General features: G+C 41.0%; 1 protein-coding gene across 2 annotated transcripts; it reads left to right on the top strand.

The window, feature by feature from the left end:
• The first annotated feature begins 280 nt into the window (after positions 1-280).
• On the top strand, positions 281-14,659 carry LOC138683298 (dnaJ homolog subfamily A member 1-like). 2 transcript variants are annotated; one of them, XM_069774919.1, is made up of 9 exons: positions 281-336; positions 961-1,102; positions 1,541-1,718; positions 2,967-3,071; positions 3,182-3,409; positions 4,876-4,990; positions 10,638-10,753; positions 11,893-11,993; positions 13,886-14,659. In XM_069774919.1, exons 2-9 carry the CDS (start codon positions 971-973, stop codon positions 14,102-14,104), a joined length of 1,194 nt encoding a protein of 397 aa, XP_069631020.1. In that variant the 5' UTR covers positions 281-336; positions 961-970; the 3' UTR covers positions 14,105-14,659. The 2 variants fall into 2 exon arrangements, with proteins under 2 accessions (XP_069631020.1, XP_069631019.1); XM_069774918.1 differs by lacking the exon at positions 281-336 and adding an exon at positions 733-862 and having other exon boundaries at positions 13,886-14,658.
• Positions 14,660-15,626: the final 967 nt, after the last annotated feature.

The following is a 15,626-nucleotide window of genomic DNA, read 5'->3' as shown; positions in this document are numbered from 1 at the left end:
AGTTTAGCTTGGTTTACCAACTATACTGATCACTTATGGTTGTGCACTTCCTTTCATGTGGTCAATTAAAACAGGCTAATATAACTTTCTTCTCTCCTTGCCTTCATTAAGACAAGAATTATTGTTTTCAATTGAATGGGAATATCAAGAGTGACTCCTATCTGTCTTATAGCCCATATAAACTGTTTACTATTTGCCTAGTCTTGCACAAATACCAAAGTGAGTTTTTAGTCATGCTGTCATCAACTGATAGAAAAAAAATTCCTCTTTTGTCCAAACAGGCACGAGCTGGTGAGATAGCTAAGTTGCAGGATGACAACTGGACAAACATTACAGGTGAAATTTTTCATACCCATCGATATTATATCTAAAACTGGATTGTTTTATGTAAAACTGGGCTTAAAGCCCAGTGTTGGTATCCATTCACTGAATTTTCAAACCAACAAAAAAGGACATTTAATAGAGGGAATCAGAACTGAACTGCTACTACGCCCTGGAAATAAGTCCCTAAGACGTGAATAGAGCGAGCGTTGCGACAAGGGTGCTCCCCGTGCATGCTGGGAACTATAGTCCGCGAATAGCCTAGGGACCATTCATAGTTTTGCGCACGGCCCAGGACGCGGCTCAGGGCCAGTGTGTTTTGGGAGTTGCAGTTTTAGGTGGACCGCAGTGTTTGCCGGGAACTGTAGTCTAGTGAGGTAATCGCAGCATGACCGACTCGTAGCGTGTTACTGGGTCTCCTCCCTTTGATTCCCCACCCCCCGAATAACTAAGAGGGAGGGGTTTCCGGGGGTGGGTTTTTGTCGGTTCAAAATTCCCCGGATGTGGACATTAGTGTGGAATTTTCCAGAAAGGTTGAGTTGTAAGTTCTAGATTTTGTGTAGTGTGGTTTGATTCTTTCTTTCGATGAGGGGGTTGGTGTGTCCGTATGGTGGGATTAATTGCATAGTGTTCTTGTAGGTCTGTCGCCATGGTGAAGGAGACCCTGTATTATGATGTGCTGGGGGTGAAGCCCAGTGCCTCTGCTGAGGAGCTTAAGAAGGCGTACCGTAAGCTGGCCTTAAAATATCACCCTGATAAGAACCCCAATGAGGGTGAGAAGGTTAGTGTTGAGGGAGTGGGAGCTGGACCGAAGCTGCTGAGGGGTTGGGGGGGAGTCACTTCTGATTTTTGCCTAGGGGCTGACTGGAGCGAGGGGCTTGGATGGGGAGATTATAAAGACCCTTCCAGATATTGTTGCTGCTTTTGGAGGGGAGAGGTTTGGTTTGGGGAGACCCTATTGTCTGTGGGGAGGGAAGTGTTCTCTTGCCAGGGGCCTGGTTGGAGTGGGGAGGGGTCTAATGGTAAATTGAGGGACCCTGTGGGGGAGGTTGGTAGGAATGAGAGCCCCTGATGGAGAGAGGGGTTCTGGCTGGACCTGATGGGGGGGGGGAATGGGCACTTGAGGGAGGATTGTCAGGTTGGGGGTGGGGGGAATGGGCTCCTGGGGGAGCTGCTGCTTAAGGATTGGGGTCTGAGGCTTAATGTGCATCTTTCACAGTTCAAACAGATTTCCCAAGCCTATGAGATACTGTCTGACCAGAAGAAGAGAGATCTGTATGATAAAGGTGGTGAGCAGGCCGTCAAAGAGGGTGGCTCCAGTAGTAGTTTTGGGTCACCCATGGACATATTTGACTTGTTCTTTGGAGATAGTGGGAGGATGCAAAGGGAGAGACAAGGTAATGTTCCTACTTCTTATGCTGCCCTAGACTTAACAGTATGACCATTGTACGTGAAAGAGTGCTGAAGTTTGTCTCGGGTGAATAGTGTGGCTTGCAAGACTGCATCAAGGCTATTTAAATGATCTTATAGCTATATTCCGGAAACCATATAAAACTGTTGTTAGCCTTTAAAGCCTAAAATGAGTAGGGAAAGGGGTGCCTGTGTAATGAGAAGGGTACTCATTTTATACACTGGTAGTTTAGATCTGTGAGTTGTCTTATGTTAATTTAATACCTAGCTAGACTCTGCATTTGGGAAGCCCTTATCTAAGGATAAGCCTAGCTTTTAATAAAATAGAACGGGAATGGTATGGTAAAGTATCTTACTTGGTAAATAAGGTACTGCAAGTGTACTGTCAAAATCTGAGTTTTTAAATTGCTTCTAGCTGAAGGACCTTAGTTAAAAGTAACAACATAAAATGAACGAAGCAGTTTTCATTTATGAGATCTCCTTGTTCTTCTGTACTGTCCAGTGGAATTGGGTTAAAGCTGCAGTAAAGCTAAAATGCCAATCTAAATTGAAATTCAGACCAATAGTATCAGCAAAGATGTCAATATTAATTTAAAAACTATGTTTAAGAGTAGTGCTGACTATATCACTTCTTAGTTCATATGCAGTGCTGGTAAATGAAAGAAAAGAAGGTCTTATATCAAAATGTCATACAACTTCATGTAGCAAAACATTTTCAGTAAGCAAGAACTTGTTAGCCTTACCATGGATTTGATTAGAACTTTACTTGGCAAAAACAGTTCCTGATTGTAAAATTCCAATTGCCCAACTGTTTTGGGAAACTTCTGGGGGGAAGGGGTGGCAGTAGTATTTCATTGGCTGTAGGAACTATCTTCTACTTCCCTGTAGTTATCCAAACATACCTGTCTATTTTCACCCTTTAGACAAAGTTAAAAATCTTAAACCTAAATCTCAATGTATTTTGTTATTATTATTGCTTATACTTTCATGGAGGAGTCTTCTGGCTTCTTCTGAAAAAGATTACTAAGAATGCAATGATAATTATTACATAATTGTAAGTTTAAATAGGAAAAAGATATTGATAACGGCAGAAGTAGATAAACAGGAAGTGTTAAAGCTTTTAAAGACTTATTCTAACGTGATTTGAACATAGTAACATGGGAAACTTATAATTTTGGGTTCAAGCTATCAAATTTGAATAAATATACTCTCCCCTCCCTCCCCTTCCCTTATAGGCAAAAATGTTGTTCATCAGTTGTCGATAAGCTTAGAAGATCTGTATAATGGTGCAACAAGAAAGCTGGCTTTGCAAAAGAATGTGATCTGTGACAAATGTGAAGGTAACTTCAACACTAAAACTAGACATTAGTTATTTCTGAAGCTCCAAATGTATTTTGACCTTCTAGTTTCTTCTGGAAATATAACTGTTTGATTCTCACTCTGTCATCAGGTCGTGGTGGCAGGAAGGGTGCAATAGAATGCTGTCCTAATTGCAGAGGCACAGGCATGCAAATCAGAATTCACCAGATTGGTCCAGGAATGGTGCAACAGATTCAGTCTGTATGTATTGAGTGTAAGGGGCATGGGGAGCGTATCAGCCCCAAGGACCGATGCAAGAGCTGCACTGGCAGAAAAATTGTTAGAGAGAAGAAGATTCTAGAAGTTCACATTGACAAAGGTAAGGGTTTTACTAACTTGGAGTATTATATTTAAATAGATTGTCATTGGGGTTGGTGGTTTGGGGGGGGGGTTTAGCACTAAAACAGGAGCTTCAGCAAATGCATGGTATTGATCACTTGTTATAATGAGTAACACTGTTGGATATGCATTCAGTACAATAGCCTGTTCCTACTCTTCAAAGGTAACTTGCCTTTAAGCAGGGGTGTTTACTTGTGTATTAGTGCCCACTTACTATATACATTACTAAGTATTAATCCCAAAGCTTGTAACGATGCAAGTAGTGAACTAACCTCCACAAGAGCAGGTTCAGAAACAAAAATGTGACCAGTTAATTGGATTGATAAAAAGTCAATACATCACTTAGCTTATTAAGCAAGTTTAACTATTATCTTGACATTTTGGAGGCCCTACAGAATCTGATGACTTTTATGGCATTTTACTGTGAAGGGGAGGACCAGGTCTCCTGAAGTGTGAAGACATTGCTAAGCCTATAACACTTAGAATTAATTTTGTTATGTCACCCTGATGACATTGCGCAGTACAGATGTTCTGATCTGTGTCCTTTATGTCTGGCAAAACTAAATTCAGAATTTAAATCCCCGGAATGGTAAGGGAATGTGAGGCTATTTAGCAGCAGGCACTTTTCTTCAGAGTAAGCCGCTCAAAAGTAGGTGGGAGCAGTCTTTGGAGGAGTTGGAGTTGAAAGATAAAATGCATTGGCAAGCATGTGGCTTACAATAGACTTGTACCTAACAGTAATCAGTAACTGTTTTACATCTCTACTTAAGCGTGCTTTATGTAATGTCTCATCTTTAAGAGGAGGAATATGATAGTAACACTAAACTTGAAGCTTTGCAAGAGTATATCACCGATATTTTTAAACACTGTTTTAAAAGTTACTGAAAAGAGCACAATTTTGTCTATTGTAGTCATCCTGGTTTTCTACCAGGTAGCATGAAGCTGCTAGAATTAATAGCGCAATAACCCTTCTGTAGGTGAAGTTGCTTTCTTGAGTGACAGTTGCACTCCTAGGAAGAGTGCTTCCTAAACTGAAGGCATTGAGATCTTTTTTTCTCAAGTAGTTCTGCCACAGACTTAAGAGACTTATCAACTTCTTAAAGCAAGCTTTGTGTGCAGCATTTCTTCTATGCCTCTTCTGTAGTGGTTGTGCATATGATAGAAACCATCTTGATAATACTTCCCTCAAGGATTTTTATCTTGGCAGGTGACTGATTTCTACTAGAATGGGATTTCATGCTTATGAAACGTAGCTCAAGTTGGCAGTACTAACATGTTTTGAAAAGATGAGTTGGTAAGATACTTGCTTCAAGCAAAGGTCCTAATATTGCAATCTCAAGGTTCAGTAATATCCTAGTACAAGCTAGTGCCTATTAAAATATTTCACATTGTTACATTTGAGAGGAAAGGAAAAAAAAAAGCTGAAATGTGTGGTCTCTGCAATAGGAATGAAGGATGGTCAGAAAATAACGTTCCATGGTGAAGGGGACCAAGAGCCAGGACTAGAGCCAGGGGACATAATTATCGTCTTAGATCAAAAAGATCACCCTACACTTACAAGGTAAATGCTATGAGTCTTTGTGCATGCTCCTGAGATGCTTGTCTTCAAGCTTCCTCTGTTACCACTGGCTTTTTTTAGGAACTGGAAATATTGTCAGATAGGACTATATGTCTAGAGCTCACTTGTGAGTTGGTTTGGGCTGTCAGATATTGACATATTTATAGAAGTACTGGTAGAACTAGTCAAAGCACTTGGTGCTCTAAACATACAAGGTTTGTGGTTATATAGTTTATTTTTTTGATTGTTTGGAGTGAGTTTTTCTTCTTTCTTTCTCTGGGGGTGGGAGAGGAAGTAAGACAAACCTAAGGAAGTTATGGATATTGGGAATTCACAAACTTCTAAGGACTACAAATGTTGGAAAATAATTGTTTCTTAATAGCTGTGAATATCTGTAGCAGTTGTTGTCTTACTAAGTCCTTGTTCTTGTCTCCTCCTGTGAAAGTCTTCCAATACCAAACTCTGATCTAGCATAGGCAACTGCTTGTTATATAGTTTCTTCTGCCTTGAAGCCAAGCTTCGGTGCTTGTGCTATTTCTCAGGATCCTGTTTATGGCTGCCTTATGGTCAGAAGTGTGCATCCTATGTGCATAATATCAAGGTGATCTGCCTTCTATGTGTTTTTCTTGCCTGAACGCATTGGTTAACATAAGGAATGGAGAGGACTGATAATTTGTGGAAGTGAAACTGAACTGGGTAGTGTCAACTATGGTAAAGTACTTCACGTTGCCTAACAATGTTGCTTTGTGTTAAAGTCCATTGTTTCAAGTTACTTTGTGGAATGAGTTTGTCAAGTAATAGCTTCTCTTCTGGAAAAAGCAGCACTTCAGCCACCTCTAGAAGATGAGCAGTAGGCACCAAGTGCAACTAACTGCTGATCAGAGCATTCATGAGGGGAACAATGAATTTGGGAAGGCATTGATCTCTTAACGTGGGGGGGGCATTTAGTCTACCAGCTCATCCCTTTGTCCCTGTAAGTAGGAATGACAGGTCAAAGGCTCTAGTGTAGCCTGTAGTCAATCTGATCAGCAGTCTTGTATGGTGCTTAACTCCAGAAGCTGGTGCCAAAACTTTGTGCTGAGGCAGGACAGATGGAATACTACTGCTAGCAGCTTCCAGCATTGAGCTCACAGATTAAAGAATTGGAACCTGCATGGTATTTGGCAGGCTAGTGATGAGCAATTTTCTCTACCCAGCTTCCAGTGAAACTAGGTGTTGAATCAGTTGTGTCAAAGGGTCTGTCTGGTCCATGCATTTATTATGTTACCTGGGACTTGAAGTTCTGATTGCACTGGAGTATTGATGTCCATCCCCCTGCACTGGCTTCAGCTTTAACGTCCTTAGATGTTCCTTGACATCAGTAGTTTTGTGGGGTTATGCTGAGGTAATGCCACTTCTGGGGCAGATGGAATGTACCTCCTGTCCCTTCAGGGTCTAAAACTTTCCAGGCAAGTCTCTTTCCAGACACCTTTAAATTTGTCTTTTTTAACAGGTCCAAGTCCTTTTAATAGGTTTGAGGTGCCCTTAAACTAAATAACTCCTGAACATCCCAGCACATGCAGACATCATTTGTGCTGACTTTAATGTAATTTCTTTAATTTTCAGTTCTGACTTAACTGGATGCATCCTGGTTTCATCTAGAAGCTCCTTTCAGAGTGACTCAGAGTTGCTTTCTAAACTTCCTTACCACCAGACCTTCAGAGGGAGTGTAGGAGACTCTGAAGGAGGCAACTGAGGCATAAGAGAGACGATTCCCTTACAGACTTCTTTCAATCCAGTCTTAAAACCTAGCTGGTTGTTACTGGATATATTTTGTTGTTTAGTTGGTAGTAGCTGTTCCAGTTACTATCTTATGACAATTTCAAGCCTCTGGCTTTACACTGCTCATAAAGCCAAGTCCTATTTTGTTCTTATGATTCCATTTGGAAGGCTCTTTGAGGATGTTGATACCTAAATATATTCAAGTTAAATGTCAAGCTTAACTTCTTGCAGCTAACTTGTACCTGCCTGTGTACATCAACATATACAATAAATGTATACAACTGTCTTCCTTAATATTTATACTACAGTATCTATAAGCAATTGCATCCCCTCCATTTTGCAAATCAAGCTCTTCTAGTGTTGAGGAGGGAGTTTTACTTGAGTTGTCATCCAATGTAGCTGAATAGAAATGTATGAGACTTGGAATTTTGCTACCATCTTGTTCAGTGGCACAAATACTTTCCTATTTCTGCTGGAAATAATTTTTGTGACTGGAACAGTTGACCTAGCAATTTCATTGCTACCTTTACACTTAATCATCTCCAGCTGAGCTTGCTGCAATATATTAAGGTTTTAGTCTTCAAGTGTGTGACCTAGAATTTTGTATTGATAAATCCCCAGTTGGACATCAGCCTTTAAGGCCAACTGGTAAACTAACTTCTTGCTCCATATCTTTGTTTACTGTACTCCAGATGAGAATACTGTCCCACAGCTACCTTAATTTAAAAAAAGCATTGCAAAGTGTTTAGCATATAAGGTACATATGGCTATGAAATGATATACAGGAAATTCCACTTAAGAAAAAACTTTTTTTACTTGAGGGGTGGTGGTGTCAAACACTGGAATGGGTTACCCGGAGAAGCTGTGGGGTTTCCATCCTTATAGTTATTCAAAACCTGACTGGATGTGGCCCTGACTAACCTGCTCTAGTTGACCCTGCTTTGAGCAGGGGGGTTGGACTAGAGACCTCCAAAGGGTCCCTTCCAACCTCACCTATTCCATGATTATTTGATAATTTATCCAGCTGCATTTAAAAGGCCCCCTTACTTACAACACAGGATTGAATGTTCTTAAGTGTTCAGGCTGTTCCCTTCTCCATGTTAAAATTTCTGTTTTTAAATTGATTAGTGAAGTCAAGAGTTGTTTCTGACTTCTCTTGAAATAAACGTTTAGTTCTGAGCTCTCTGCATTTTGTTTTCAGTCTCACTAAAATTACTACTTCATCTATAGTAACCTTCAGGTTATTATTTTTAATAGCAGAAAACATTAACTTTTTGTTTGGCTGAAGAGTTTCAAATTAAGATTTCTTTAAGCAGAAATGCTCAAGCTTTCACACTTGCAGTGGTGTTTACTGCAGAATACGGAGATCCAGGTGATCCATTGAATTGCTAAAATGGCATTGAATGAAATTCTTCAGCAAAGGGTTTTTGAATATACTGAACTACTGAAGAGTGGAAGGGAATATTACATGGATAAATGACTGGCTAAAAAGTAGGAAACCAGGTAAGAATATAATTCCCTTTGATAAAGAAACATGATTGGACCCTGAATGAGTCCTAAAAAGAGCTGCACTGGGGACCTTTAATTTCATTTAAACTCTGAGGTGGTGACTTGATGATACAGAGCTTTTTACAGGGTAAGGAAGACAGAAGTTGGTTAAAGTTGCAGAATGATTGCATGATATAATGCAACAAACATGACAATTTAAGTTGAATGTTAAATGTAAAATGAAGTGCATAAACTTAAATACTTGCACAATAGTGGGATCTTAGCAGTACCAAAATGTTGGTTGTAACAGATCTATGAATAGATCATCTCAATGCTAAGGAGCAAGTAAAATGTTAGGAATTCTGGGGGGGACACACACAGATGGATGCAGACGGACATGGGACGATGACAAAACCAATTGCTGTCTATATAAAAAATCTGTGGTGTGCCTGTGCCTTGAATACTGCATGTAATGCAGATTTTACATTGCAAAGTGTGGTGGGTTGACCCCAGCCAGCAGCCAAGCACCCACAGAGTTGCTTACTTACTTCCCCCCCCCCCCCAGCATCCCGGGAGAGAGAATAGGAAGAGCAAAAGCAAGAAAACTTATGGGTCAAGATAAAGACAGTTTAATAGGTGAAAGTAAGTCACAAATCTAAAACACAGCACCACGTGGGCTGCTACGAAGAAAGTTGACTCTATCTCAGCCAGATCCAGTACAAAAAGATACAATAGAACTGGACAATCTTAAAGAAGGGTAATGAGGAAAAGATAGAATAACTTCTATGTGGAGAGTGATTTTTTTGAAGTAGATCCTTCCTTGTAGAAAAGAGGGGAGGAAGGAAGAGGGAGAATTTGTGTAGGAGCAACTGTTGTCTGTCTCTTAGTATCACTTGAGATACTACAGTTACTATTACCAACAGGACAAGAGGCAGTGGGCACAAACTGAAGCACGGGAAATTCTGTGTGAACATAAAGAAACACTTTTTCACTGTGAGGGTGACCAAGCATTGGAACAGGTTGCCCAGAGAGGTTGTGGAATCTCCTTCCTTGGAGATATTAAAAAGCTGTCTGGATATGGTCCTGGGCAGCCTGCCCTAGGTGACTCTGCTTGAGCAGGGGAGCTGGACCAGATGACCTCCAGAGGTTCTTTCCAACCTCAACCATTCTGTGGCTCTGTGAGGTTCAGAACTGGAAGTGGCGTTTTGTATGAGGATATGGAAATCTTTGGCATAAGATGCTGTCAATGGTTGATAGCCATCAATAGATTTCATGAAAGGGAGGGAAAAAATAAAACTACGCTTCTAGGTTAAAGTCCTTGAGGTGCCCTGATAAGGGCTGGAAGCTGGGTGTATTGTGGGGCAGTGTCATGTGCTTGCCTTGCTCTTGTACTCTCCCCTAGGCATCTGCTCTTGAAGTGAGGATATTTAAATTAGTCAAAGATCAGCTTTACCAGATTAGGGCAGCAGCCTGATCTCAGGGAAGTTGGTCTCCCCTAATGATGTAACTAAGTAGAAGGAAGAAGGAGGTACAAAATCATATTAGATCCCTAAGTGTTGCCCACAACATCTGAAAGCCAAAAATTATGTTGGAGAAGAATAAAACAGATTGACTAAAAAAGTGTTGCTGCATCTTGTTTCTTTATATGATTGTGCTAATATATGACAGTATTCTGCAAATTTCTGTCCAATTTGGACAATGTTAAAGAAGGGATTAATTGTCCCAGCAGCAGAAGTTTGGAGGCTGAGACAAACCTTTTCCCAGAAGGGGGAAAGCATAGTGAAAGGAAACTGAATGCTGTCGCGTGTGGTATGGTTTGGGGGGGTGTCCTGGTTTCAGCTGGGATAGAGTTAATTGTCTTCCAAGCAGCTGGTACAGTGTTATGATCCCCCCGCCCCCACTCCCCCCAGTTTATATACTAGATGTGACATCACATGGTATGGAATACCCCGTTGGCCACTTCGGGTCAGCTGCCCTGGCTGTGTCCCCTCCCAGCTTCCTGTGCCCCTCCAGCTTTCTTGCTGGCTGGGCATGAGAAGCTGAAAAATCCTTGACTTTAGACTAAACACTACTTAGCAACAACTGAAAACATCAGTGTTATCAACATTCTTTGCATACTGAACTCAAAACATAGCACTGTACCAGCTACTAGGAAGACAGTTAACTCTATCCCAGCTGAAACCAGGACAAGTAGTAAATGGCTCTTATCACAGGTATTATCCCTGAAGTAGTTGGCTTAGTTAATAGAGAACATTAACTGTTTTACTGGTCAGGCTTCTTAGTATTAAGATTCCAAATTTACTGTCTTTACCAAATTTAATACCTGAGTTAGGCATGGTCCTTCTCGCTCTTCCTATTTCCCCACCCCACCCCTGACTACTGTTGCTTGGTTCTACCACAGGCGAGGGGAGGACCTTGTTATGTGCATGGATATACAGCTGGTTGAAGCACTGTGTGGCTTTCAGAAACCTATCACAACGCTGGATAATAGAACTATAATTATTACTTCTCATCCTGGTAAGTGTTGGTTTGTTTTGTGCTAAAAATCTGTACATTCAGCAAATGTAAGCTGAAAAGCAAGCAATTAGCATAGGGGAAGCAGAAAGGATTGATCCTTAAAATACTACTTCTTTTCCCTCCTCCCCCCACTCCCAAGTCTTTATAGCAGAGAGCTTTAAACAAATAAAAGTTTTGCTTAGTGGGCAATAATAACTACATGTTTCTTCATATGACACAGTGCCCTGGTATCAGCTGGGATAGAGTTAACTGTCTTCCTAGTAGCTGGTACAGTGCTATGTTGTTCAGTTTGGTATGAGAAGAATGTTGATAACACTGATGTTTTCAGTTGTTGCTAAGTAATGTTTAGACTATAGTCAAGGATTTTTCAGCTTCTCAAGCCCAGCCAGCGAGAAAGCTGGAGGGGCACAAGAAGTTGGCACAGGACACAGCCAGGGCAGCTGACCCAAACTGGCCAACAGGGTATTCCATACCATGTGATGTCACGTCTAGTATATAAACTGGGGGGAGTGGGGGCGGGGGGATCGCTGCTCGGGGACTAGCTGGGTGTCGGTTGGCGGGTGGTGAGCAATTGCCTTGTGTATCATTTGTATATTCCAATCCTTTTATTATTGCTGTTGTCATTTTATTAGTGTTATCATTATCATTATTAGTTTATTTTCTGTTCTATTAAACCGTTCTTATCTCAACCCACGAGTTTTACTTCTTTTCCCGATTGTCTCCCCCATCCCACTGGGTGGGGGGGAAGGGAGTGAGCAGCTGTGTGGTGCTTAGTTGCTGGCTGGGGTTAAACCATGACACACAGTAACAAACTTTACTTCATGGATGTGCTGATATCCTGAGGATACTCAAGGTCTCTGAAGATAAATTTTTCAGACTTGGAACTCATGGAATACTTGACATTCATAGGTATGCTCCGTTTGAGAAGCATACAGAATGGTAGAATATAGCATGGATGTGTACCTGTTCTCTTACACAAAAGCTGTCAGGCAGTAGGTCCTTATTAGACTACTGGATATCAGTATGGTTGTTGAAACAGAGCTTACAAGGCTCCACAAATGCATCCTGAAAGGAATTGAAACTAAAATTGCTTGTTTTGCCTGCCTGGATATTTTTTTTTTTTTTTTTTTTTGCTTAAGGCCAGACTGTCAAACATGGGGATATTAAATGTGTGCTGAATGAAGGCATGCCAATATATCGTAGGCCATATGAAAAAGGACGTCTGATCATAGAGTTCAAGGTAAGTGAATCAACTTCCATGGTACAGCTTAACACTGAACATACAGAACTTCAACCTTAAGTAATAACTTAAGCAAGAAGATACTCTAATCATTAAGTGTCTTGTTTAGTGTGTTTCTTGCAGTGTGGTGAGATACCTAATGCAATGCACAAGGCTATAGACAGAAAGTATCCAATTCTTTCTTGTACTGGTTTTGGCTGGGATAGAGTTAATTTTCTTTATAGTAGCCTGTATGGGGCTATGTTTTGGATTTGTGCTGAAAATAGTGTTGATAATACAGAGATATTTTTGTTATTGCTGAGCAGTGCTTACACAGCATCAAGGCCTTTTCTGCTTCGTATACTGCCCTACTAGCAAGTAGGCTGGGGGGTGCCCAAGAACTTGGGAGGGGATATGGCCAGGATAGCTGACCCCAACTAATGAAAGGGATATTCCGTACTATATGATGTCATGCTCAGCAATAAAAGCTGGGGGGAAGAAGGAGGAAGGGGGGGTGTCCTGGTTTCAGCTGGGATAGAGTTAACTGTCTTCCTAGTAGCTGGTACGGTGCTATGTTTTGAGTTCAGTATGCAAAGAATGTTGATAACACTGATGTTTTCAGTTGTTGCTAAGTAGTGTTTAGTCTCAAGTCAAGGATTTTTCAGCTTCTCAAGCCCAGCCAGCGAGAAAGCTGGAGGGGCACAAGAAGTTGGCACAGGACACAGCCAGGGCAGCTGACCCAAACTGGCCAACAGGGTATTCCATACCATGTGACGTCCCATTTAGTATAGGAACTGGGAAGTGGGGGCGGGGAATCGCCGCTCGGGGACTAGCTGGGTGTCGGTCGGCGGGTGGTGAGCAATTGCACTGCGCATTATTTGTACATTCCAATCCTTTTATTACTACTGTTGTCATTTTATTAGTGTTATCATTATCATTATTAGCTTCTTCTTTTCTGTTCTATTAAACCGTTCTTATCTCAACCCACGAGTTTTACTTCTTTTTCCCGATTTTCTCCCCCATCCCACTGGATGGGGGGAAGGGAGTGAGCGGCTGCGTGGTGCTTAGTTGCTGGCTGGGGTTAAACCATGACAGGGGGGATGTTCAGAGTTATGGTGTTTGTGTTCCCAAGTAACCATTATGTGTGCTGAGGCCCTGCTTTCTTGGAAATGGCTGAACCACCTGCCTGCCGATGGGAAGTAGTGAATGAATTCCTTGTTTTGCTTTGCTTGCGCACACAGCTTTTCCTTTGCCTATTAAACTGTCCTTATCTCAACCCACAAGTTTTCTCACTTTTACCCTTCTGATTCTCTCCCCCATCCCTCTGAGTGTGGGGGAGTGAGCGAGTGGCTATGTGGTGTTTAGCTGCTGGCTGGGCTTAAATTGTGACATTTCTAAATAGCTCTTTACTGAAAATATACTAAGTACTGAAATAACTTGTTTGGATATCCTGTGAATTTTCATGCTTGATGTGTTTTTTGGCCTCCAATGTGTCTTAGGAAGAACTGAAATATAACTGACCTTGTATTGGAGCAAGGGGATTAGTTAGTTAATTGTAATTACTGAAGAGAATTTCATTAGTACTGATGGGAGGGGGATCAGGCTAATCTCTAACTGCTGCGTCTCCCTACTCTTGCTTTAGCTGAGGATATCTTTTTTTAGCTCTTTCAATATGGCAGTCTGGGGCAGAAAAAAAAGGACTGAACTAGCGAAGACAGTGAAGTTGCCAAATATAGTAAAAATGCACTTTTAGCAGATGTGAAAGACTGGCAAGTGACCAAACTATGTCCTTAGCAATGTTTTTTCCAAGTCTTCTGTAATTCTAAAGCTGATGCTGGCAGATAGTTGACCTGTAGTAAGTGATATAGATGCCAGTTAAAGCTAAATTCAGTAACTGTAGCTCTTTATTTTAGGTGAACTTCCCAGGTAGTGGCTTCTTCTCCTCAGATAAGTTGTATTTGCTGGAAAAACTGCTACCCGCAAGGCAGGAAGTAGAAGAAACTGAGGAAATGGAACAAGTGGATTTAATGGACTTTGATCCAGCTCAAGACAGAAGACATTGCTATAATGGAGAAGCCTATGAAGATGACGAGCACCACCTTGGAGGTGGTGTTCAATGTCAAACTTCTTAAAAGGGCCAGTTAATAACCACTGTGATGCTATTTTTATATGTGTCAGTAGACAAGTGGAGGACTACAGGTGATTCACCCTCACTTCCTGATATCTTTTTTTTGGTTACTGTTAAATTCAGCTATAGTTCATTCTAAAAGCATAAAGAAATTAAAGTGGTAGTATGAAAACTGACTTTGCAATTTGTATAAAGCTCCAGGATGCAAGTGCAGATCAAGTTGATCATAAACACTGTCTGTCGGACAAGCTGTCTGGAATACTTTTCTTGACTAAATCTGCAATTTTTGTATCTGTGTTCAAGTGCTTGCTCTTAGACTAAGGTTCTGTAGCATTCTTGATGCTCTGTAGAGCTGCGGTTTACTGAAGGATGTACAAGTATTTCTAATTCATGTGAAGATATATCTACAGCTTTTGGATTTGCACTGATGTTTGTCAAATCAGAACTTGCTTTATAATACAAATGTGTAATATGTGAACCTGACACAAATTTGTTTAATTTTTTTCATGTTCATTAAACTTGTGTGATTTACTAGTTTATTTAAGAATTAATAGTTTCTTGGTGTTGCGTTAAAGTGTAAAGAAGTTTGGCAGAAAATAAACCCCCTTGTATTCCAGCTTGTCCTCAGATATCAGAGAGGCTGGGGGCAGCTAGGCTTAGATTCTGAGTGATGTCCAATTCAACAAGTCCGGTCGCGTTCAATGTATTGAACTATCATGATTACGGATGCACAAATAGTGCACTGTACTTTCAATTTAGTCACATTCAATGAACTATCACAGCCAGACTTAAGGAGTTTGGTCACGTTCAACAAACTGTCATGGCTAGATTAATGAATAGTACAGTTTATTAAAGTGACAGGAGTACAGGTTCTTTTGGATTGCCAGTGATAAATACACTGTCTGCAAAGCACGTGCAAATAATAATACAGTTGACTACAAGCACACTAAATTATGGAAAAACTCTATAGAGATTTCTAAGTTTCCCAGGGAAGCACTCGGTATGACCGAGGGTTTGAATCTTACCCAATAGGCATCCCTATGGGGAGGAAGAGAGGTTCAGCCTGTCGACTGATCCCAGAAGTCAGCAATGTCCTCCCAACTTGTCTATGATGGTGTCTTCCCTAGCATTCCTCCTCTCTTAAGCCCTTTTATACTATTTTCTTATTTTTAGGTGGAGCTTGAGTGACTCTAGTCATACATACCTTTATTATGATTGGTATAAAATCTCCTCGCTTTACTTTTAAAGGTATATGCTAGAGAAATTCAGAGCGCATGCTCAGTGAGGGGCAGTTGCACCTTGGAGGCAGGTAGCTTTTGGGATGGAGGTGTGTTTTGGTATTATAATGAGATTATAATGAGTCAAAGTTCACCCAGAGAACATGATTTAGCATGTCACTACTCCAGAACTGGGCACTTATGATATAAATCAGATGTAAGACAATAGCATTGACTGAACCCCATTCTTTCACTTCCTTGCTTCGGTGGATTCAATGCAGGGACCTTCCATTCTTGTTCCAGTAGTTC

Source organism: Haliaeetus albicilla, chromosome W (genome assembly GCF_947461875.1).
Source record: "Haliaeetus albicilla chromosome W, bHalAlb1.1, whole genome shotgun sequence".
Taxonomy (NCBI): Eukaryota; Metazoa; Chordata; class Aves; order Accipitriformes; family Accipitridae; genus Haliaeetus; species Haliaeetus albicilla.
This window is presented reverse-complemented; position numbering and strand designations above follow the sequence as displayed.

Excerpts from the sequence above, each read along its gene's own strand:
- LOC138683298 (XM_069774919.1), top strand. The coding sequence starts at position 971 with ATGGTGAAGGAGACCCTGTATTATGATGTGCTGGGGGTGAAGCCCAGT. Across the intron at positions 1,103-1,540 it reads ACCCCAATGAGGGTGAGAAG|TTCAAACAGATTTCCCAAGC; the intron begins GTTAGTGTTGAG and ends CATCTTTCACAG. Across the intron at positions 1,719-2,966 it reads GATGCAAAGGGAGAGACAAG|GCAAAAATGTTGTTCATCAG; the intron begins GTAATGTTCCTA and ends CTTCCCTTATAG.